Below are 26,903 nucleotides of genomic sequence, written 5' to 3'. Positions count from 1 at the left end.
AAATAATTCCTCATTTTTTTTATCATTTAAACCATTTTCTCTCTCTGTATAGTTGCTTTCACTTTTTCTTTGATCACCGCTCTCATTGCCATCTTGTACATCCAATTCCCTATCAAGCCATAATTTTCACTCACATTCTGGCTTTCTTCAACCATAACTGTCTCACAACCCTCACAACCTGACACATACTTCAACTCCTCACTTCGCTTACACTTTCTGCACATTCTCCCACCACTATCACTTTCAATCCAAACTCCAGCCTCATTAGGGAATGCATACATCCCACACACATCACATTGGATTGCAGTTTTTGAACAATGGCTTCGTATTTTTGGACGCCATTATCTTACGTCGCACTGGCGCCATATACAAATCTATGAAACGTATCGTTAAATACTAAATTAAATAACGGAATTCACACCAAAATCACACAGACACAACATACTACCAAAATTAGACAATATTACATTATGATTTAAACCTATATTCTAATTTTCACTCAAAATTATACTTAGCTTTCAGGAGCTCTCTGAAAACACTGCCGACCTTGTAGCCCTCTGATGTTAAATGTCTGATGATTTATGTTAAATTAGTAATTTTTATTACTTAATAATTACTTTTTAACAACTATACTTACAACTAAAATAAACAAAATACAAATATAACAAAACCGTTACATTTCCCTATCATACTATAATTCAAATTCTTAAAAATAAAACAATAGAACACATGGTAAGGCGATTGCTTTATTGGTTATTGCTTATAGCTGCAGCAGGCGCTGCACAGTCAGTATACATTTGTGAAAACGTATTTTTATTTTATTCCTTCTAATTTTGCGTATAACCAAGGCCATCGACAGGGTTTTAGGCTCCTGGTAATAATATTTCTGCGGTTCCCTATTATATTAGGTTTTTTGTTTAACGCTTTTGATGCGTCTGTAAAAATTAAAAAGCATGATACCAAAATGCTAAAATGCCTGATTCATCATTAGTTTTTTTTTTTTTTTTTTTTTTAATCTGTTACACATTTATATCATTTGATCGTTATCGAAACCATTAAAAACATATTTATTGTATTCTTTATCTATGGTTAGTCTAGAGCAAAGGTGGGCAACCCTTGGCATGTGTGCCAAACGTGGCACACCAACGACTTTTTTCAGGCAACCCAGGGCCCACCTTAATAATTAAATAAATAAATACATTTCAAACATCTTTGCTGACTTGTATATTTTAACATAATATAATACAATTTTATTAAGTACAGCCATACCAAATAAAAATGAAATAAAGAAGCAAACCCTACCAACTGTTTTAGTAATAATAAGTAATAAGAAAATAAGAAACAAAGCTCCTACATGCAAGCCTATGTACAAGTTTCATCCAGTTCAGTTGTTGCATCATTCGCCAGGCAGCAGATGTGCATGACTCCTTTACCATCATTCAATATATCATTTTGTGTTTCGTAAAGATCGTATCCATTTTCTAAAGTGTGTGTATATATATATATATATATATATATATATGGGGATTTGGATTTTATTAAATCGTAAGTCATTAAAATATGGATTGGAAGTATTTATTGTCAATTAGTATGTTTAACTTATTAGATATAAAAGCAAATTTCCTTTACATTGCCATAAACATACCGTATTTACTCGAATATAACTGACACTTTTTTTCCCAAAAATTAAAGCTAAAATTCGTGGTGCAAGGTATATGTGGGGATTTTCGGAAACTAAAGTTTTCAATTTTTTTTGTAAGATCCCAGCATATATCTCGCACCACTATTGCTGTTGCTATTTCCTGCCTATAGAGCAGTTTCCTTGTGTGCATCCTACCCAAATAGCACCATCTTCTTTCCCATTATTTCAAGAATTACTAGTAATTTACAAGACTTGAGATGCTTAATGACTAACCCTTCACGAATGACTAATGAACAAATGCTACGGTACTAGGCCAGTAAAGATAAAGCAGCTATGTGCATATAATTGGTGTGGTATTAACAAAAGATCTCGCGAGTCAAACATAAAAGCCGACAATTTTTTAATTGAAATGCTAATTTCCTTCAACCAAATTCAATATCTGAACCTGCCATAAAAATATTCACTATATATTTCTTAGTTTTAACACGTTTACAAATTTTAACACTTTCCGTTTATTTTTATTGCTACCTTGGTTTGAAATGGGGGGACAGACTCCCGCACATCTAGTTTTTGGTTAGAACCGTGTTTGCCAGTGCAATGTGTTCTGCTCGAGTCTAAATAGCATAGTTTCTGTGGAAACAGAACATGTGATTCATTAATTAGAACCATTTTTATCCCAGTTGTCTCTAATTGCACTATTTGTTGAGAAATATATTACACAGACTGCAAATATATCTGTGCCTTATTCAGTGATAGAATAAAATGACCTGTTTTTGCTTCTGTCTGCAGTCACTATTGGCTACTGGGGAGGGCGTGTGGTTTACCACGGGAAGTGAGTTACTACTGCCATGAAACGTGTTTAAACTTCTTTTTTTTCTGTGCGAGGTATATGCGAACTTTTCAATTTCTTTTTTCATAAAGTGAAATCAGGAGTGCGAGTTATATTCGAGTAAATACGGTAAGTTATTTTTAAAGCTATGTGAAATGTATTATCAATATTCAGGATAATGAAGGGATTAGATTGCATGCGTACCTTCTCTTTCATTTGCATATATGTAGGTCGGCTTATAATTGTACTAATTTTTGGTTTGCTTAAACTTGGTTGGTATATGCAGAGTGATTATGATGAGATTTTCCGAATCCAAATTATAATTTTTGTCAATGTCTATGTGTCTCTGCCAAAATTTTTACACCCCATAATCCGAATTTCATTAAAGTTAAAAGCTGTATGAAGAAAGCAATTATTTAATAATTATTCAATTATATATATATATATATATAATTGATATAATATTATTTCTCACCTGAAGAAGTCGGATCACCGATGAAACTAGTTGTGATGTATTAAAGGTTTTTGTTATACTTTCTCGGGTTCTAGTCAGTTAAATTTATTTTTATAAATATATATATATATATATATATATATATAGTATATATATAATGTATATATATATATGTGTATATATATATATATATTTATTTATTTGCTACCTGCTCTTTACAGATTGAGCAGAATGTCACAACCACCAGCAAAGAAACAGACATTCAAACAAAAATGATATTAAACAATTTAAAGAATACTGGACTGAAAAATTTTGCATGATTAAGAAAGATAATAAAGCATTATGCATTTTATGTTCCAAATCAGTAGTTTGTTCATAAGAAATTTAAGTAATAAAAGTAAGCAAGAACAAGAGAGAATTAATTTCACTTTATATATATATATATATATATATATATATATATATTTTTTTTTTTTTTAATAAAAAGATTTAATGACTGAAACCTAGAATAATAGTAAGGCTTTATTGAAATAAAAACACAACTAGTTTCGGCTTTAGACAGCCTTCTTCAGGTGTCTTCTAAGAATAGGAAACAGTAATAAAAACACTGAAGTTTAAAACTGTGAAGCACAGGAAAATTGCAATACATAATTGACATGAAAAAACGTTGTATTTACATTTAAGTTGTTCTTACAAACGTGGCATTGTTTGTTGAGTGCGTGCTTGCAGACTCTCGCGAACGCCAGTACCGAAACAAGAGCAGAGTGGCTGTCAGGGATGTTGTAGCCCAAATTGTTATTTAAATGTTCACAATTAAGGATGATTTCTCTGGACTCCACAATTTTTATTTCAAACTCATCATGGCAACGAAAGATGTTTTCGGATCTATCCCATCAGACTGAAATACCCTGGTGTTCATCATCAGGATTGTTTGAGAAAAGAACATGACTAGACAAGGCACTGGCATGTGTTCTGTTGCAAGAGATGTCTCTCTCTTGTGTTCCTCCAATCATAACTTATATACGTCATAATCTGAAGTATCATATCCAGGATACGTCAGATTATGACGAGGCTTTGGATGGCTTACTAGCGAGCGGATTTTTGGAAGTGTAGTGAATAAGATCCTGATGTTATACTTTTTAAGAACTTTAGCTAATTTTTTGAAAACTGAACTGATGTATGGGATGGAGATGTTACCCTTAAAGTTAGTTATTTCTTCAGTGTGGTGGCTAGGAGGATTTAGAAGAAAATTTTTAATGGTTTTATCAGAATATCCATTTTGTGTAAAGACATGAGAGAGGTAATTAGTTTCTTCTTGAAGTTCAGCTGGGTCATTCAGAAAAGAGCGTGCTCTGTGTCCCAAGGTAGAAATAGTTCCAAGTTTTTGTGGAGGAAAATGATGGAACTGACTGTGAAGATATCTATTAGTTTGCGTAAGATTTCTATACATGGAGATTCTAAATTTTACAGAGCAGTGTAAAAGTTTTATATCCAGGAATGGTAGGGAATTGTCATGTTCAAGTTCGACTGTGAATTTTATATACATTTTTTATAATGCTGATTATTGAGATGATTAAGAAAATCCATGAGAGTTATGGCCATGACTCCAAATAATAATAATGTCATCTGCATAGCATTTCCAAAGTTTTGGTTTAAATGAGAAGGATGATATAGCTTTAGTTTCAAAATCCTCCAAGTAAATGTTAGCAAGAATAGGAGATAAAGGTTGCCCTTCGCTAGATGGGCAACCCTTTACAAACATCTTGGTTCTGTATAATAAATTTAGTTTAATCCTTTATCCAAGTGTGAACAAACAAAGTTCGCACCTGAAAGTATCTTCAGGACTGGGGTAAGGTGGTACAACACCAGGGCACTCCTTGCAAAGGTGGAGCAAGCTACCAACACTCCTATCTCAGTATCTCCCATAATGCAAAACACATCTCCTTGCAGATATGTCTAATGTTATGCATTAAGGGAAGGGCCACAACCCAGACTAGTTTTGACCTTTATTGAGGTCTCTTCAGTGGGAGCCAGGCCCAAGTGGAGACAAGTGGAGATACCAGGCAGAAGCATTAGCAGGTCATCTCTACCTATAGGAGTTGCCAAATGGTGTGCCATTCTTTTTTTAAAAAATTACTCTGGATTTAGAGAAAGATGTTGAAAGTTTATTTTTCACTTGGTTAGAGTATAATAAATTTAGTTTAATCCTTTATCCAAGTGTGAGCAAACATAGTTTGCACCTGAAAGTATCTTCAGGACTGGGGTAAGGTGGTATTCCACCTTAATGCATAACATTAGACATATTCGCAAGGAGATGTGTTTTGCATTATGGGAGATACTGAGATAGGAGCGTTGGTAACTTGCTCCACCTTTGCAAGGAGTGTCCTGGTGTTGTACCACCTTACCCCAGTCCTGAAGATACTTTCAGGTGCGAACTTTGTTTGCTCACACTTGGATAAAGGATTAAACTAAATTTATTATACTCTAATCAAGTGAAAAATAAACTTTCAACATCCTGGTTCTGTTTGTAGATCATATCCCAATGGCTTTAGCAGGCCTATAAGGCCCACAATCTTCCAAGCATGCTTGGATTGGATTTCCTAATTGAAATACGAGGATAGGATAGTCACCCCTCCTATGTTTGCAAATGGTGTCTTGATATCAGAAGTAACCAGACTTAACGCAATGGCTTAGTAAAGCAAACATTTTTTTGGATAATTTGTTCTTCAGTAATATTAGCACTTCTTCTGTAGGGACATTTGTAAATAAGGAAACTATGTCAAAACTTGCTATTATGTCATTCTCATTAATAGTTACATCTTTAATTTGTGATATAAAGTCCATGGTATTGTTAATGAAGGATGAAGATTTATTAGAAAAACACTTGAGATGTTTAGCAAGATGTTTGGAAAGCTTGTAAGTAGGAGAATCAATACCTTTCACGATTGGACGAAGATGGAAGTTTTCCTTGTGGATTTTTGAAACTCCATAAATACGTGGGATGAGTGGATGAAGAGAGCGTAGAGAAAGTCGAATGTTGCGAGATAGTTCAGTTGTAGTCTTCAATAAATTCTTTGTGCGGGTTTTGAAGTTCCCGTGTTGGATCTTCCTGTAGTATTGAATACGTATTATTTTCAAGTAATTGAAGCATCTTATTATGGTATTCTTCAGAATCAAGGACTATGATAGCATTGCCTTTAAATGATATAAAAGGAAGATTCAAAAAAAAACACTCAAGAAGATAGGACTGAATGTCAACAGGTTAGTGTTCTTAAAACGTAAATTTCATGCAGTCTTTTCCAATTTCATCTGTTTTAAGGGGAATGTAACAACTGTACATACATACGTACATACATCCTCAAGGCCCACCTTTCCTAATTGGGTTGTGGGGGCAACAGCTGCAAGAGGAACTTCCAATGGTCATGATCCTCTGCCACCAAGCTCAGGTGTTCTGGTGGGTTTCCCAAACGTGTCCACCCAAGGTTTTCGATATAATCTATCCAGCGATTCCTTGGCCTTCCACCCTCTGGCTTGGCAAAGAGGGCCTGCTGAGGGAGCATCTCTTGTGGCATTCTGACCAGGTGCCTGTACCAACGTAACTGTGATCTCTCAACACAGAGAAGCAGCGGTTGAGTATTGAGGATTTCCCCAATTGCAGAGTTTCTGACTCTGTCGAGACTTGTCAGCCCCTCGAAGGAACCTCATTTCAGCCGCTTGGATTCGTGTCTGCATTCTTTCGGTCATTACCCAACTCTCATGACCATAGGTGTGGATGGGGACATAGACTGTATTGAAGATAGCCAGCTTTGCCTTCTGGCTGAACACCCGCTTCAATACTACAACGGCCGAGCTCCCGCAATATTGAGCTTGCTAAGCCAATTCAAGTATCTAGCTCTACGTCCCATTTTCCATCATTCGTGAATATGGACCCAAGGTATTTAAACTTCTCCACCTGCCTCATTGGGACTCCACTTACATTTAGAGTGCACTGGGATGGTTGTCTTGAGACCACAAATGTTTCAGTTTTGGCCACACTGATCTTCATTCCGGCATCTGCACAAATAGAAACACACAAACTCTTCCACAGATGACATCTGTGGAAGAGCTAAGCAGAACTATGTCATTTGCAAAAAGCAGACATCCAATGCTACATCTTCCAATTCTGACAAACACTGCCTCGGCTGTGCCTATCAATCCAGTCCATAAATATTATGAAAAGGAGGGGTGACAGAACACACCCTTGGCGGAGGCCAACGGAGACTGTGAAAGGTTCAGACTTTGTGCTGTTTACTATGACACAAAACTCTGGGCATTCATACAGGGACTTGATGGCAGCTAATAGTTGGCTTGTCATACTTCTGTACTATTTGCCAAAGCTTATTCTGAGGAACCCGGTCATATGCCTTCTCCAAGTCCACAAAACATGTGTAGACATTCTTGGCATATTCCCAAGAGTTCTCAAAGACTTGCCTTAAAGTGAACATTTGGTCGGTTGTGCTTCTACCAGGACGAAAGCCACATTGTTCTTCCTGGAACTTTGACTCAACTATACTCCTACACCGTCTTTCCAAGCACTTAGTATACACATTCCCAGGGGGGCTGAACAGAGAGAGATGCCACGATAGTTACTGCAATCCTTCTGGTCTCCCTTCTTAAAGACTGGTATTATTATGCATGTCTGCCATTGCTTTGGTGCTCGCCCAGATATCCAAGCAGCCTGACACACCCGAGTCAGCCAGAGAACACCGTCTCGATTTAAGGATTTTAGCATTTTGGGCCGAATTTCATCATCGCCAGCAGCCTTGCCCGATTTTAGGATTTTATTGCTAAATGGACCTCTTCTGCTGTGAGACTAGTCATTGTCCCGATCTGCACCTCTTGGATGTCCACAACTGCTGGGCCACCTGGGTTAAGAAGGCTCTCAAAGTATTCCCTCCATCTGTGAAGGATATCCTTCTCGGTTGTTAAAAGTGCACCATCAGAGGCCTTAATTGCCCTTGCTGTGCACGATTTCCTCTCTCGAAGGTAGCGGATGGTCTGCCAGAATACTTTGTTTGCATTTGTATAGGATGAGTCTAATCTTTCTCCAAAGGATTCCCAAGCCTTCTGCTTTGCTGTCTTTACTGCCTCAGCAGCAGCTTTTTGTGCCTCAGCATACCGCAAACGCATCTCAGATGACCTGACTATAAGCCATGTTAGGTAGGACTCCTTTTTTGCCCGGACAGTTTTTCGGACTTCTTGGTTCCACCAAGGTGTCCTTTTCTCACTGCCCGTTGCCACACCATGAGAGTGCAGAAGCAGTGACAGCTGTTCTGAACAGCTTCCACTCCTCCTCAACATCTGCAGTATGCATGGGAATCTCTTTGAACCTGGAGGAAATGTCATTTGCAAAATTCTTCCTCACAGCCTCATTTTCCAATGTCTCCCATTTCATGCGGTATAGCTGCTTAGGCCTACCAGCGTTGATGGTAGCATCTGGTTTCTGAAGCCGTAGAGTGCACACAACAAGGTGGTGGTCAGTTGACAGTTCTGCCCCTTTTCTTACATGAACATCCAACACTGAGCAAAATAGGTCTGCTGAGCCTATAAAGAAGTCAATCAGAGACCTTTGTTCTAGTGTATCCCTGTACCAGGTATACGTATGGACTTCTCGGTGCTGGAAGAAGGTATTCATTATGGACAAGCTGTTAGTACAGCAGAAGTCCAATAATTTCAACCCATTCGCATTAAGGTTAGGGGTGTCGTTCCTCCCAACCACACTCCTCCATGTCTGGTCATCTGTTCCAACATGTGCATTGAAGTCACCCATTAGCAGGACTGATTCCATGTCTGCCACCCTGTCAAAAGCAGCATCCACTTCCTCTAGGAAGGCAGAGTATTCTGACTCCAGATTAGGTGCATAGTTTCTCATCTGAAGCCTTAAAACACATACCCGTCCCACCAATGGGATCCACTCAACAACACTGATAGCTGGGGGCTTGTGAGTATCCCCACACCCGCCTGAGCAGACATTGTCGGGCTCACACCAGAGTAGTAGAGCTTTCACCCCTTATCCAGGTTGAGTTCCAGAGCCTCTCCTCTTGGTTGAAGAAAGCCCAACTAAGTCTTGCCGGTAGCACTTGGCTTCCTCAACCAGTTCCAACTCCTTCCCTGTCAGAGAGAAGATGTTCCAGTTGCCTAAAGCCAGTCTGGTGCCGTCGTCGTTGCCATTTCCATCCCTTTGCAGAACCATTTCTTTGCGCTGCTCCTAAACACCTCCCCAAACGGGTAGCGGGCCTATTGATGGAGTTTCCTCTAGCAGAGTGCTGAGGAGTGGTGTCTAAGGGAGACTGTAACATATTTTTCGAACGGGTCCCTCTGCCTAAAACTCGAATGCGTCTGTTGGTAACCTGCGTGACAGACGATGCGGTATGAACATTTTTAGATGGCCTGATCATATTACAGTGTTTGATAATGTCCTGTTAGCACAAGACGAAATGACACAGCAAAATAGGAAAGATTGCCCTCGAATACTCTAATAGCATTCGGGGGGGGGGGGGCAAGAAGAGAAGAAAGAAGCAAGGGAGGAAGAGGAGGGACCAGTCTACAGATAATATAACAGATATATATTACATGAAGTAAGGCATGGTCCAGCATCAGGTACCTCGGGTTTGCCACGCCTGTACTCACTAAAGTGAGCCCCTGAGAAATATAACAACTGTACGTGCCAAAAAAATCTATCAGAAGGCAAAGTTAGATCTACTCAGCGAAAGAATTTTTGATACGAAACATACTCTAGCTTTTTTATTCAATGATAAAAGATCTTTAGCTCAAAAGAAAGCTTGAAGAAGTTCTGGATAATGGTAGTTTGCATGAGTTTTTTATGAATAGTGAAGCTCAGGCATCACAGATACAACATAATAACAAGATTAACCTTATTAGAAAATTTGAGAATCTTAAGAGAATGCAGAATCCACTTGATTTTAATAAAGACCACATTAATCCTGACAAAGTTGTAGTAAACAAGTCCTCTCACGTTCTTACAGACTCCGAAAAAAAGCATCTCTGCAAAGGTCTTAATTTCATTCCTTCACCAAGAATTATTGCCAAGGAATCTCTCCTTACTAAACTAGAAAAAGCTACTTCACTCCTACCTACTCAAATGGCTAACCTTCTACAAATGGAATCCATTTTCATTATTAATGCGAAACCTCCTACAGATAACATTTCCTCAGCTGAACGACAGGACTTAAAAAACTTAACAACAACAGAAATATAATAATATTACCGGCAGATAAAGGCAATGCCACCATAGTCCTTGATTCTGAAGAATACCATAATAAGATGCTTCAATTACTTGAAAATAACACATATTCAATACTACAGGAAGATCCAACATGGGAACATCAAAACTGCACAAACAATTTATTGAAGACTACAACTGAACTATCTCGCAACATTCGGCTTTCTCTATGCTCTCTATATCCACTCATCCCACATATTTATGGAGTTCCAAAAATCCACAAGGAAAACTTCCCTCTTCGTCCAATCATGGAAGGTATTGATTCTCCTACTTACAAGCTTTCCAAACATCTTGCTAAATACGTCATGTGTTTTTCTAATAATCTTCATCCTTCGTTAACAATACCATGGACTTCATATCAAAAATTAAAGATATAACTATCAACAAGAATGACATAATAGCAAGTTCTGACATAGTTTCCTTATTTACAAATGTCTCTACAGAAGAAGTGTTAATATTACTAAAGAACAAATTATCAAAAAAAAATGTTTGCTTTACTAACCCATTGCATTAAGTCTGGTTACTTCCGATATCAAGACACCATCTACAAACAGAACCAAGGTCTATGGAGGAACACAAGAGAGACATCTCTTACAAAAGAACACATGCCAGTGCCTTGTCTAGTCATGTTCTTTTCTCAAACAAGCCTGATGATGAACACCAGGGTCATTCAGTCTGCTGGGATGATCCGAAAACATCTTTCGTTGCCATGATGAGTTTGAAATAAAAATTGTGGAGTCCAGAGAACTCATCCTTAATTGTGAACATTTAAATAACAATTTGAGCTACAACATCCCTGATAGCCACTCTGCTCTTGTTTCGGTACTGGCGTTCACGAGAGTCTGCAAGCACGCACTCAACAAACAATGCCACGTTTGTAAAAACAACTTAAATGTAAATACGTTTTTTCATGTCAATTATGTATTGCAATTTTCCTGTGCTTCACAGTTTTAAACTTCAGTGTTTTTATTACTGTTTCCTATTCTTAGAAGACACCTGAAGAAGGCTGTCAAAAGCCGAAACTAGTTGTGTTTTTATTTCAATAAAGCTTTACTATTATTCTAGGTTTTAGTCATTAAATCTTTTTATCAAAATGTATCATAACAACCGAGTCAATGTTCCTGAATCCACACACATATATATATATATATACACAAGGTGGTATCAAAAAATTTCAAGACTAGCTCTGTTTACGAGAAATTACGTTATTTATCTACGTTTACACACTATTACCTTCAAAATAGTCCCCTTGCATATCAATACAGCGCTCCCAGCGTCTTTGCTACTTCTGGAATGTGTCCTGGAAGTCTTCTTTTCAAAGCATGTCAAGCACTTTCTGCAATTCGCGCTGGATCTCCACGATAGTGTCAAAACGATGATCTTTGAGCTGGATCTTCATCTTCAGGAAGAGGGCAAAGTCTGCAGGAGCCAATTCTGGCGAGTAGGGTGGGTGCGGAAGTGAGATCATGTTGTTTCTGGTGAGAAACTTACATGTGAGGAGAGCTTGGTGACAGGGTGCACTGTCGTCGTGAAGCATCCAGTTTTTTGCGCATGCCACAGATCTGGTTGCTTTTGCCGAATGTCCTCCCTCAGACGCCTTAAAACATGGCAGTAGAACTCGCTATTGATGATCTGGCCCCTGAAGACGAAATCTCGATGCACAATGCTCAAATGTCAAAAAAGACGATGAGCATGCACTTGGTCGAGCTGCGGACCTGCCTAGCCTTTTTGGGTCATGGAGATGATGGGCTCTTCCACTGTGAAGACTGTTGCTTCGTCTCAGGGTCGTACTCGTACACCCAAGTTTCATCACTGGTAATGATCCTCGACATGAAGGATGGGTCATTCACAGCACAATGACGGAGTTCTTGCTAGACTTCGACATGGTGTTCCTTCTGCTCCTGGGTCAGCATCCTAGGGACGAACTTGGCAGCAACATGGCGCATGTTAATCACACGTGAGGATTGCCTGGACTGTTCCGTATGACACACCGACAATGGTGTGGAGTGTTCTCCAATGATCCTCATGTGCAAGCTGCCGAATGGTTTCGACATTTTTGGGGGTTGAGCTCGTTGAAGATCTTCCTGATCTCTTATCGTCTTTTGACAATCTTTCAGAAAGGTAAAAATTATTCAGCGCATTAAAGAATTGTCTGTGAGTAGAAAAACAATTAAGGATAGGATATTCAAGTTGGAAAGGAATACAGTAGAATAATTAACAAAAGTTTAGCTTCATGGAAGTTCTTTTCTATTTGTGTTGATGAGAGCACAGACATTACATCAGCTAGCCTGGCAATCTTTGCTCGCTTTTGTAGAGATGACGAAGTATGCGAAGAGAGGATTAACCTTGTAGCAGTACCTGAGCGTATCATTGGGGTTGAAATACGTAAAGCAGTTATGGATGAATTATCTATTCGGCAAATTGATATTTCAAAAGAGGTATCCGTCACAACAGATGGTGCGCCCAGCATGATTGGTAAGAAAGCAGGATTTGTAAATCTGTTTGCAAAATATCTAAAACAGTTATGAATGAATTATCTATTCGGCAAATTGATATTTCGAAAGTGGTATCCATCACAACAGATGGTGCGCCCAGCATTTGTAAATCTGTTTGCAAAAAGCAGGATTTGTAAATCTGTTTGCAAAATATGGCGGTCATCCACTTATTTATTTATTTATTCATATGGAGTTTCCTCCCTATTCTCCCACGTCCGTACTGGGGTGAGTTGAGCCCTCTCATGGGGGTTAAGTATTTATGACTGTAGATCCGTGTGTATTCATGGAGCCGGTTTGCCTGCTTGCGGGATGAAAAACCCCAGATAAACTGGTGGAAAAAAATCTGCTGTCCACGCCCAAGACCGGCTAACTTGGCTATGGCTGAGGAAGATCCTTAAGCTCCTCACGTCGCCGACGGGAATCGAACCTAGGACACTCCTTCTCCAGGCATATGATTGCAAAGTGCATAGCCACTAGGGTAACCACACGGATGGTCATCCACTGATAGGTTTTCATTGCATCCTACATGAGGAGAATTTATGTGCAAATGCTGGCCTAAAGGAACTTCAAGAAGTGATGCAAGCACTAACCAAGGTTGTTAATTACATTTCTGCACCTGCTTTGAATAAAAGGCAATTTCAGAATCTATTGAATGAGGTGGATTCGGTGTACAAAGGACTAATAATGTACAACAATGTTTCTTAGACTTAGTCGAGGTCTTGTTCAGAAATGATTTGTTGAATGCCTGGATGAGATAAATCTCTTTTTGACTAATCAACAAATGTGTTATAAAGAAATGTATGACATCGTATGGGTTTGTAAACTGATGTTTTTCGCAGATTTTTGTGAACATTTAAATAACTCAAACTACAGGACACGAAAATATCTTCAAATAAACTTGCAGATGTTTTCGTGGATAAATATGGATGATTTTGAAATGCAATTGATTGATTTTCAAAGTAGCTCAATTTGGATGCAGAAATTTGTTGATCTCAGAATTGACTTGGAAAATATTGAAAAGGAGCGATTAGAGATGGAAGTAACAGAGAAGTGCGGAAAAAGAGATATTAAGAAGTTGGAATGCTATTCCCGAAACTTTTGTATGTTTAAAAACCCTTGCAACGGTATTATTATCCATTTATGCATCTACATGTTCTTGTGAATCATTGTTCTCAGTGATGAACTTTGTTAAGTCTCGTAACAGGAGTAGCCTTACAGATGTAATTAGTAGAGCATGCATATTTCTACAGGTTACAAAATATAAACCTGATATAAATTATCTTTCGTTAGTGATGTAGTAACAGCAGAAGTTTCACTGATGCTAAATAAATAAAATATCCACTATTTTTCTTTCTCTAATTTTGATTTGATGTTTTCTGCTATGGGAAAATGGTAAAGATTAATTTCTTTTAATATATTATGTAGGTAAAATAACAATATATCTGTCATTTTTATGTATTACTCGTAAAGGATTAAGAAGTAATAAAACTGTATCTTTAATTTTATTTTATTTTATTGTGCTTTAGTCAAGTAAAACGATTATGAGATTGTGCACTCCAATATATTGAAAAAACTTGAAAAACCTTATGTCTGACTGATCTTTATAAAAAAAAAAAAAAAAAAAAAAAAAAAAAAAAAAAAAAAAATCAGAATTATTGTTTACTCTTGCTGATGTTAAAATTGCGTCTTTAAATTCTGGTGCTTTATATGGCAGCTTGAATTACACTTAAATGCATATAAAAAATATTCACGCTATCAACAGAATAGAAGGACTAAAGTAAAATTTCCATCACTAATTTTTACATTTATTCAATCTTACATAACTTACAATAATCACTCTTACAATATTCTTTGATTTTACCATTCTAGTATGATTATTTGAAAAGATCTTCCCAATACTTAAAAGACACCAAATAATAATATGTTCCCCAAAATTTCGACTGGCATATGAGAAAATTTTGCATCAAAGATTTGGCAATTTTGGCATGCCCACTAAAATAAGTTGCTCACCCCTGGTCTAGAGTCCAGATTTAAACAAATCTATCATGTTTGGGAGTTTACGGCGATCAAGGAGCTGCGGTGAAAACGCCTGCCAGTCTGACCAGTGGTGACGGTGACTAAGATTTCCAGAAATGCTATACATCTTTTTGATTTTTTGTAGTATTTTTGGTGTGTATTGAGAAGGGCGGCAAAAGCTTTAGCTACGCCACTGGATAAGAGTGTTTCATAGACTGATTAAAAGGATATGGGAGAAAGTATCACGGCCATAAAGCTAGAAGTCAGTTTCATACCACTGCACAAGAAGGGAGATATGAAGGATTGCAAGAACAGAACTATTAGTTTAATCTCTCATGCATGCAAGATTTTATTAAAGTTCATTCTAAATAGGCTGAGGTCAAATTTGAGACAGAGATGTCTGAGGAATAAGGCTTCAGGAAAGGCACGGTACCAGAGATCAGATCCTTTGCTTTAGACTCTCTTTGGTAGTGTGTTTCATAGCCTACTCAAAAGCTTTTGAATGTGTTCAGCATGTGAAAGTGTGGGAGGTAATGAAAGTAATCAGAATAAGGAGTTTTCCTCAACACATATCTGGTTAATAGCTAACTTGTACAGTGAGCAAGAAACCATGGTAAGATCAGGTGTTGGATTAACTGATTGACTTCAGGTAAGCAGGAGAGTTAAGCAAGGAAACCTACTTTCTCCTCACCTGTTGTATCTATGCTGAGGACACCATGTGTACGGCATTGGATGAGCTTAAGACAGGAATTAGGATAGATGGCAGTTGGATCAGTAATCTGATGTACACCTTTCTAATTAAAGGTAGAACTACAATGAATCCTCGATAGAGTTTATGAGATCAGCAAGAACAGGAGACTTAAACGCAACCCTAGCAAGACAAAGATTATAGTTCTCGAAAGAAACATAGATAGAGAAGCTGCTGAGAAACAAGTATACCTTAATGAAGAAATAATTGAATTCAAGTACTTGGGATCTGTCATTAATGTGGAGAATTGCAGTTCAGAAAGCATAAAAAAAAATTAGGAATGGCTAAAATAACTGTCAGAAACTTTCCAAAATCTGGAAGGATGGATCTATTTCTGTAGGTACAAAGCTGAGGATTCTGGATGCAGCTGTTTTTTTCAGTAATGACTTATGGATGTGAAATTTGGAACCTAAAGAGTGTGATAGGAAAAGGATAGCTGCTGCTTTTGAGATGTGGTGTTACAGGAGATAGTTGAGGATTTCACACAATGAAAGGCAGACAAAGAGATGGGTGCTAGAAAGAATCGGTAGAAACTTCTCCTTAAAGGCACTGACAGAAGAAAGCTGAAATACTTTGGACACAATGAAATAATGATAGAAAGACTTCTCAAAACAATGATAGAAGGTAAAGTCCCTGGAAAAAGAGGAAGTGGTAGAACCTCAATAAGATGGATGAATAGTGTCTGGAGTGACTGGTTTTCAGAGTGGAAGCCTCCAGAAAAGCATACAACAGGACCACCTGACTAGGACTGGTGTGGCACATCATCATCAAGGAGCAGAATGATCATACAGCATCTGATGATTTCCATGAATCTATGGATGGAAGTACAACATTTAGAATTTCACAGTTTGTGGATTTATAAAAGCAACATTATTTTCAGCCCACCCTTGTATACTGTGATGAATTATATAGCAAAAAGGATACACAGGAACAGAAGCAAACTGTTGGTGGTCTTCAACATCTTGAGTATTATCAACACTAAATTCCTGTGAGAAATACGGTTCTGCACTTTCCTAGTAAATAAATAATAAAATTTAGCTAATTAGTATTTAACAAACTATAATATCAAGCATTTTACGTGTGCACGTGTATTTGTGTATGGCATTCAAGGATTAGAACTCGAGTTTCTGGTAGTGATATCAGGCTCTCTCTCTCTCTCTTTACACACACACAAAGTTCTGATTTCAATAAAACAGATTTAGACAGATGTGATAAAGCTGCTTCTCCAAAATCTACAAGTCATGCCTCCATGAAATACAAAAATAAATGAAATAAGCAAATAATGTCATTACTATGCATGATTATGTACCTGATGGTTTTGCATTATAATAATTTTGAGTATTTAATGTCAATGAGAGAAGAAAAACCATAATGAGAAGTGTTGAACTCTTGCATTCTAAAATAGCTAACATATGTATGTGAATTAAAATGGAGTGGAAGATACATGTTATGAAAGATGTGCAGTGAGAAAGGTGATCAGCAGGCTCATAAGCAGTGCAAAGCAAAAGCAAGGATGACCAGCATGGTGAGAAAAATAAATCAGATTTCAGAGGAAATATGTTGAGCAAGCCAAAAGTATTCCAAAGAGCTTTTTTGTTACTTGACAAGTAAAATGAAGAATAGTTATCACTTTACAAGGATCTATCATTCAGGTGGAGATAATGTAGTGAAAGATGTGAGAGGAGTCAATATGAGAATGAAGGTAGATTAACTGGAGTGTTTAGGATATTAAGAAATCTCAAAGTGAATACAGCCATGGGAATGGGTGAGATATCAGTCCATTCATATGTGACAGGAAAATGCAAGAGAAATGACAAAACTACTAATAAGGATATTTTAAGTCTTGGCACTGACAGTTTCATGGGAGTGGAAAGACACAATAACTGTTATATAATTTTAAGGTTATATATTTAAAAACAAATACTTGTAGCAGATCAGGAGTGGTGGTTAAAACATTGGAAAAGTTGATTAAGAGCAGAATTCAAAAATAAGTGGATAACAATATGATACTCTATGGAATAGACAGCATTATTTGTGAAAGGAGGGTCTATCTTAGTAATTTACTCACCTTCCACAATAAAGTAATGGCTGAGCTGGATAAGAGAACCGGCTAAGGCATGATATTCTAGACTTTGGAAAAGTATTTAACAAAATACCACATGGAACTCCATGATGTAAATTAGAGCATATGGGGATAGACATAAAACTGGTAACATCGATAAAAGAGTAGACATAATAGAGAGTAGTGTATGATGAAGGTGAATCAAAGAGAAGGCGGTGACAAATGGTGTGACATGGGCTCCATACTTCAGCCATTGTTCTTCAATTTGTACATTAATGAGTTTAAGGCTTTCTCTTCAAAAGTCTCGATAAAGAAGTTGGCCAAGGGTGGGGAAAGTGGTGAACCCATGGCTGTCCCCTCTATCTGTTTGTAGAATTTTTCCTACCAAACGAAATAGCCTGAGTTCATTGTGAACTGAAATAGGGCTGAGATATCGGGAGGAAATTTAGCTTGGATTAGCTCTAAGGTTTCTTTGAAGGGGACATTTGTGAATAAGGAGAAAACATCAAAACTAACCATTATGTCATCATGTTGGAGTGTAAGGTTTTCTATACTGGCTTTGAAGTGGGCTGAGATTTTTATGTGTGATGGTGTGTTGCCAGTATAGTGTGAGAGCGCTTTGGCTAAATATTTAGCTAGTTTGTAAGTGGGGGAAACCAATGCCATCCATTATGGGACGTAATGGCACATTTTCTTCATGTATTTTTTGGGAGCCCATATATACGAGGGGGGGGAGGGGGGGAGTCTAGAGGTATATGGTTTTAGTCTGTTAGTAATCTCCATAGGCCAAGAAGTGACCTTCTTAAGGAGCCTATGGAGTTTTGTAATTTGTGAGTTGGTGGGATTGTATTCAATGGGGAGGAAAGTAGCTCGATATAATAGTAAAGCCTTAAACTTACCTGTGTAGTTATTATGATTAGGTACCACAGTGGTGTTCCCCTTATCTGTTTTGGTGATAACTATTTCTTTGTTTTTCTTCAATTCCCATAGATACTTGTATTCGCTAATGGATATGTTGGTTTTTGGTGGTTTTCCTTTTGTGAGGACACAGGCTACATCCAATCTAACATCGTTGGCGATGTGGTTTGGAAGGTGGCGAATCCCGCGTTCAATCTGGATCGTTAATTCCTCGGCTGGTAATTTCCTAGGAGCAATGCCAAAGTTGTGACCACGTGACAAAACGTTGAGAAGTTCAGGCTTCAAGATAACTGAAGAAAGGTTAACTACAGTGTTGGTTTGTAGTTTTGGTTTGGACGTCGAGTTCTTTTTTAATTTATCAAACTTGTTCATATGTCGACTCCGTAATCGTTTGAATTCTTTATTTTCCGCCGTGCATGAGACGTCATGTAGAATTGACCAATGTTCGTGATTTAGCGTATTTGAAAGCTCATTCTCTAGAGCTAAAATAGCTCTGTTTACGTCAGCTAGGCAAGTGTGCAGCGTTAATTTGCTCCCGAAGTAAAGCCTGACTCGCCCGGTTGTAGATACGGAGAGCTTTCTGTGAAATGAAACGGTGCTTAAATTTTACACAATTTGGGATTACCTGATTATCCCGGCAGCGTTTTAGGAAGGTCAGATGATTCAGTTGCTAGATAACTTCAGCTTCAGTTTGCCATAACGGCGGGCCTTACATGCGATGGAATCTCCGTGGATGATAGTAATTTTTGTAGAAAGGCTTATACGCTGGTAACTAAATACTTAAGTTTCAGTAAGGAAATACCATGAGTAGACATATTACTAACTATTATAATAACGGAATTAACTCAAGTCAATTATTCTTTATTCGTAGAATTTTCACCTGAGTATCACAGGCATCATCAGTACAGGTACAAGGCTAATTAAACAATAACTGTTATATTCACAAAGTGCCACCTAAGTAGCTAAGGTTAAATTTCCTAAATTTATTTAATTATTATTATTTATTTATTTAAATTAAGGGGATATTAAATCCCACATTGTTTTAAAAACCGAATAAGAAACTCAAGGTTCGGAATCAGAGTTTCATGCCGAATATAGTAACTATAAACGTATCGGCGAATACTAGCATAAGCTAAAGCACGTAGTACAAACTAGGGAAACTCGTTGCAAAGGTGGAGAAAGTTTTGATCGCTATTCTTAGTATTTTCCATGATGTAAAACCCATCTCCTAGAAGATGTATGATGTTATACATTATGGTGAGAGATCACTACCCAGACGGTTTCGATCTTTATTGAGATCTCATCAGTGAGTAGCTAGACCAAAGTATAATACTAAGGGTATAGCGAAAAGAACTTATATACTCTGCTATACGAGTTGTCAAAAATGTGCACCCATAAATTATTTAAAATAAAGAGCCAATAGGCTTCATATAATACAGACCAAAGTATAATACCATAGGCATTATACTTTAGTCTAGCTACTCACTGATGAGATCTCAATAAAGATCGAAACCGGTCTGGGTAGTGACCTCTCACCATAATGTATAACATCATACATCTCCTAGGACAGTGCTTTCCAAACTTCTGGATGTCAGGGCCCCCTTTGCAAAAATTAAAATATTTCATGGCCTCCCTCGAAAAAAAAAATCGTAATAGAGAGATAATTATAATATTTATTGTATTTATATTCAATACAAAACATACACAGCAAATACTGCAAAAATCAAATGCATATATTACATTTTTGCCTCTGAAGACGATGCGGGCTGTTCTGGTAAAATATGAAATACTGTCCTTTTTTTTTGAGTCTGTTTCTGCTTCTTCTGATTGTTCGCGGATTTTTTTTTTTTTTTTTTTTTTTTTTTTTTTTTTTTTTTTTTTTTTATCAGCCACTTATCCATCTCAGGGTTAAATTTTTTAACATAGAATATATCAAATAATAGCACCACTTACCGATACTGCCACACCACAGACTGATAACATGAAATTAGTGAATATTACCTGAATAAGGGAATCCCCGAACCAGGAATATTTTTCTCTTTTGTGACTTTTCTCCCTATACAGTAATTAAGCCTAACGTGAAACAGACAGCAAAGGCAGGTTATTAAAACGTGCATATGATTGGTGCGGTATTCACAAAAGATCACACAACCGAAAGATAAAAGCATAGCTGACAATTGGATTGAAATGCTAACTCTCTTCAAATGAATTCCATATGCGAAACTGCCATAACATTCATTATGTATATATTACTTAGTTTTAACACTTTTACGAATTTTAACACGTTCAGTTGAATTTTATTGCTGCCTTGGTAAATCGAACTCACACACATCTAATTAATAACAATAGTTTTTAGTTAGATACTATGTTTGCCCATGCAACATATGGTTTTGTTTCAGTCTATATATACAACATAGTTTCTGTATTATGAGGGGACATGTGATTCATTAATTAGTGTGTTTTTATCCCAGTTGTCTCTAATTGCACTATTTGTTGAGAAATATACTACACAGACTGCTCATACCTTATTCACTGGCATAATAAAAGTATACTTGTTTTTATTGCCTCTGCAGTATAGTGGCTGTTAGGGAGGGCATGTTGTTTACCACTGCAAGGGAGTTACTATCTCCCCACATGAACTTTTTTAAGCTTTTTTTCATGTGTGAAGTATATGTGAAACTTTTATTGGTAACAGAAAACTAGCTCAGATGACAATGATAATATAAAACGAGTTTTGATATGTATATAAAGTCAATATCAACAGTCCCTGATTATGAACGTGTGATGAAAGGCACAGGAAGATTTGCAGCTTCCCTGGAGAGCATTCGAAGTAAATACAATTAACCACTGCTTTGAAATGAAACATATGAATAAGCAATATTTACTAAATTCATTAAGCGCCAAAATACGCAGGAAGCAAAATTTGTGAACCAACACCAATGTGTGAATTTTTCCATTAAAATATAAAAAATAATAAAAAAGAAATAATAAATAATAAAAGTTAAATACGTTTCTTTTAAAATAAAAAAAATCTACTTAGTCTTAAAACATTTTAAATTTGTTTTCATTATTTCACGGCCCCCCCTCAACAAAACCTACGGCACCCAGTTTGGGAAGCGCTGTCCTAGGAGATGGGTTTTACATTATGGAAAATACTAAGAATAGCGATCAAAACTTTCTCCACCTTTGCAACGAGTTGCCCTAGTTTGTACTACGTTCTTTAGCTTACGCTAATAGTCGCCGATGCATTTATAGTTACTATATTCGGCATGAAACTCTTTGATTCCGAACCTTGAGTTTCTTATTCGGTTTTAAAACAATGTGGGATTTAATATTCCCTTAATTTAAATAATGTTTTACATCACCGAAATGAAGCCTATTGGCTCTTTATTTTAAATCATTTATTTTTATTTTAATTATTTAAATTTAATTATTTAGTTATTTAATTATTAAATAATAATTATTTAATTATTCAATTATCATTAAAAAAATAATAAATAAATAAATAAATTTTTTTTTTCATACAAGCCAGTATATCCACGCTGAATCACATCATCCCAGCCAAAAGGCAGGTACTATAAAAACACTAGTTCATAGAACCCACTCCTTTTGTTCTTCAGAAGAACTTTTACAAAAAGAATTACAGTATATTAATTCTTCCTTCATAAAAAGAACTTTAAGTAGTCATGCTCCAGCATCCTCTTCAAGTACAGAAGAACCTACACATATACCTATCCCCTATTTACAAGAGGTTAGTGAATTAATAGCTAAGGTGCTAAAACCATTAAATATCTGTGTGGCTTTTCGACCCGTCAGAAAAATCTCCACTTTCCTAATGTCTCCAAAGGACAAGCTCCCACATCTCAGCTATCCAGGTGTCTACCAGATTCCCTGCTCATGTGGATTATCATATTTTGGACAAACAGGAAGATCTGCTCAGGTCTGGTTAGAAGAACACCAGTCGTACATCCAGTACCTTGAATCCAAACAGTCTGGAATTGCAGAACATGCCATCAACACCAGACATAGAGTTAAGTGGAACAAGACAAAAGTCATTCACAAAAGTCGGTTCCTAATGGAACGGCTATACAAAGAAACATGTGAAACATTACTTCACTCCCCTAACCTAAACAGATCTGATGGTTTACATCTTTCCCCCTTGTGGGAAAAGACGTAAACCATTCGATTCGGAGATTTGGACTTCAGAAATAAAATTTCCGATCTGCATCTAGACGATTCGGAGATTATAATTAGTCTAGTAGACATTGTTTCGCTATTCATGAATGTTCCATTGGCGGACAGCATAGAAAAGATAGTACTGTATAAAGCAGCAAATCTTTCCTAACATGTAATTATATATTTTTTAATATATATATATATATATATATATTTATGATAATTGAATAATTAAATAATTATTTAATAATTAAATAACTAAATAATTAAAAAATTTAAATAATTAAAAAAAAATTTTTTTAAAAAATAATAATTAAATAAATTTAGGAAATTTAACCTTAGCTATTAAGTGGCGCTTTGTAAATATAACAGTTATTGCTTAATTAGCCTTGTACCTGTACTGATGATGCCTGTGATACTCAGTTAAAAATTCTACGAATAAAGAATAACTGATGTGAGTTAACTCCGTTATTATAATAGTAATATGTCTACTCACGGTATTTCCTTACTGAAACTTATATCGAGACTTCACGGAGAGTCTAATTCCAAACGATGTGCGAGATACAGTAAAGTATTAGTTGAGAAGGCGAATTGCATTAACAGAATAATATTCCTAAAGCGATGTAAGTTGGCTCAAGTTATTCCTACCTGCTGTAAACTAAAAAAAGTTTACAAGTCTTAAAGAGCCTATCGGATTTATTTAAAGGCCAGTAGGTCACTATTAAATTGTCAGATACAAGAAGCAAAGAAATAACAGATATCAAGAACGCTATAGAACCAGTATTAGAGACTGAAAATTTTAACGCTGTTTTACGCATTTCATCGATGTCATACGAAAGGTTTTTAATGCTTCCCATGATAGATTGAAACACAAGTTTGATTCACTGGTGAGCCACCCTAAATCTGGCAATACTGTCATTGATACAGATATAGTAGTGATCAACATATCAGGCCGCCCACTGGCAGACAGCGAATGTTTTCTTTCAAAAGGGCATAATTTTGCCATTGCTCCGAATAAAATACCCATAATAGATTTTTCCATAGTATAGACAGAGGTATTCGATCCTTACCCCAAAAAACAGCTAACAGAACAAGATTCGAGTGTGCAAAAATTCTTTTTAATGCCAAGCCGCCGCAGCTGAACCTATCGTACTGGACAAAAAGCACTCAATTCGCTAAAAAATAACAAACACCTAATTATTACAAAAGCTGACAAAGAGAAGGCTGAAGTGATCCAAGACAGAAGAGAATACGAGAGAAAAATATCACTGTTACTCTGCGACTATTTGACTTATAGGCCCTTCACTTCCGATCCTACAGGTAGTCAAATAAAAAAGCTTAATGCCCTTATAGAAAAAATATCGATATGGGATGAAGATAAAAAGAAAACACTAGGAAGATATATGGGATGAAGATAAAAAGATAAAGACCTCCTTTGGGCGCTCACCGAGATTATATGGTCTTCCAAAAGTACATAAGCCAGGAATTCCATTAAGACCGGTTGTAGACTGTACAGGTTGTCCCACTTACAAAATATCAAAATTTCTGTCAAATTTACTCACTTCCTCAACTAGAAGAACTGCTACATATATAAAAAATTCTGTGGACTTCGGAAATAAAATTTCTGATCTGCATCTAGACGATTCGGAGATTATGATTAGTTTAGACATTGCTTTGCTATTTACAAATGTTCCATTGGCGGACAGCATGGAATTACTACACCAAGAATTTCCTCCAGATATTGTCAAATATTTGAATTTGTAATAAAGTCTAGTTATTTTTCCTTCAAAAACCAGTTATACCAACAAATCGAAGGGACAGCAATGGGTAATCCAATATCTCCTGCTATTGCCAACTACTTCATGGAGCATTTCGAACAGCGTATCATTAACAACATTACACCCAGACCTAACATTTGGTTCAGATATGTGGATGACATTTTTGCCATATGGAAGGGCACCTTCAGAAGAACTACAACTGTTTCTCTCAAAAATTAATGCACTTCATCCAAGGATCCAGTTAACCCTAGAAGTAGAAGTAAATAAGCAGTTAGCATTTCTAGACCTCTTGATTCTTCGCCAACAAGATGGTTATCTACAATTCACAGTCTAGAGGAAAGAGACTCATACAGACCAGTACATCCACGCTGAATCACATTACCATCCCAACCAAAAGGCAGGTACTATAAAACCACTAGTTCATAGAGCCCACTCCTTTTGTTCTTCAGAAGAACTTTTACAAAAAGAATTACAGTATATTAATTCTTCCTTCATATCCAATGGCTATAAGAAGTCCTTCATAAAAAGAACTTTAAGTAGTCGTGCTAAAGCATCCTCTTCAAGTACAGAAGAACCTACACGTATACCTATCCCCTATGTACAAGGGGTTAGTGAATGCATAGCTAAGGTGCTAAAACCATTAAATATCTGTGTGGCTTTTCGACCCGTCAGAAAGATCTCCACTTTCCTAATGTCTCCAAAGGACAAGCTCCCACATCTCAGCTATCCAGGTGTCTACCAGATTCCCTGCTCATGTGGATTATCATATTTTGGACAAACAGGAAGATCTGCTCAGGTCCGGTTAGAAGAACACCATTCGTACATCCAGTACCTTGAACCCGAACAGTCTGGAATTGCAGAACATACCATCAACACCAGACATAGAGTTCAGTGGAACAAGACAAAAGTCATTCATAAAAGTCGGTTCCTAATGGAACGGCTATACAAAGAAACATGTGAAACATTACTTCACTCCCCTAACCTAAACAGATCCGATGGTTTACTTCTTTCCCCCTTGTGGGAGATAGTACTGTATAAAGCAGCAAATCTTTCCTAACATATAATTGTATACACACACACACACACACACACACACACACACACACACACACACACACACACACACACATATATATTAAAAAGAAATAATAATAAATTTTTTTTATGATAATTGAATAATTAAATAATTATTATTTAATAATTAAATAAATAAATAATAATAATAATTAAATAAATTTAGGAAATTTAACCTTAGCTACTTAGGTGGCGCTTTGTGAATATAACAGTTATTGCTTAATTAGCCTTGTACCTGTACTGATGATGCCTGTGATACTCAGGTGAAAATTCTACGAATAAAGAATAATTGACGTGAGTTAATTCCGTTATTATAATAGTTAGTAATAAATACTTAAGGAATTGACAGCGTACACTAGAAATATGAGTTAAATCAACTTTAATATATACTTTCCGTTATTTCGGCAACGTCACGTTGCCATCTTCATGGGAACTTAAGATAAAGACACGTGCGTACTACATAACAGCAAATGAGAAACGAAGCGAGGAACCTACTGTTTTCCTAAAGTCCTGATGGTGACCCTCGCGGGCTATATTAGGTGTTCTTAGCCTTTGGGCTGAAGTTTTTCTGATATATGTTTCCCAAATTTGGGGCAGTCTCATGAATCCAAATTTGTTGTGGTTTGGCATGTTCCATGATTCCATGAATAGCCTTTCATATTTGAACTTGCTGCGGTGTATTACTGTGGCTTTCTTACACCTTATCCTGTGGCAAGTATCCAGAGCATGATCTGCAAGCCTAGAGTGGCTGTACTGGTGAAATCGGATGTAGCCCTTGTGTTCTGAGATTCTGATATTTGCTGTCCTGCCTGTTGTCAGCCCACTTCAAACCAGTATAGAAAACCTTACACTCCAACATGATGACATAATGGTCAGTTTTGACGTCTCCTCCTTATTCACAAATGTCCCCCTCAAAGAAACCTTAGAGCTAATCCAAGCTAAATTTCCTCTCGATATCTCAGCCCTATTTCAGTTCACAATGAACTCAGGCTATTTCATTTGGTAGGAAAAATTCTACAAACAGATAGAGGGTACAGCCACTTTCCCCACCCTTGGCCAACTTCTTTATGGAGACTTTTGTAGAGAAAGCCTTAAACTCTGCCCCACTAAAACCTACCATATGGCTTCGCTACGTTGATGATGTTTTCGCTATTTGGCCACATGGCCTGGATACACTCCTCTCCTTCCTAACATACTTAAATAATCAACACCCTAGAATCAAGTTCACCCTGGGAAAAGAGAAAAACAATAGTCTCTCCTTCCTAGACACACTAGTCACCCGACAACCTGATGGAACCTTGGTTTTCTCAGTTTATAGAAAACCCACCTATACAGGCAGATACATTCACCAACAATCCCTCCCCACCCCCACTCACAACAATATGGAGTCATTAAGACACTATTCAACAGGGCAAAACTAATCTGTTCA

The 26,903-nt window shown here is 36.9% G+C and overlaps 1 protein-coding gene across 2 annotated transcripts in view; it reads right to left on the bottom strand.

The window, feature by feature from the left end:
* Positions 1-26,903, bottom strand: part of LOC150104483 (zinc finger CCHC domain-containing protein 8 homolog) — a 341,337-nt gene that overhangs the window by 248,178 nt on the left and 66,256 nt on the right. For both annotated transcript variants that reach the window (XM_090395663.1, XM_090395664.1), the window contains exon 4: positions 16,391-16,479. In XM_090395663.1, the coding sequence (XP_090251789.1) occupies positions 16,391-16,479 (89 nt within the window). The remainder of the gene's footprint in view (positions 1-16,390; positions 16,480-26,903) is intronic.

The sequence above is a fragment of the Typopeltis vanoorti genome, chromosome 7 (genome assembly GCF_054136105.1).
Source record: "Typopeltis vanoorti isolate ZY-2024b chromosome 7, IOZ_Tvanoo_1.0, whole genome shotgun sequence".
Taxonomy (NCBI): Eukaryota; Metazoa; Arthropoda; class Arachnida; order Uropygi; family Thelyphonidae; genus Typopeltis; species Typopeltis vanoorti.
This window is presented reverse-complemented; position numbering and strand designations above follow the sequence as displayed.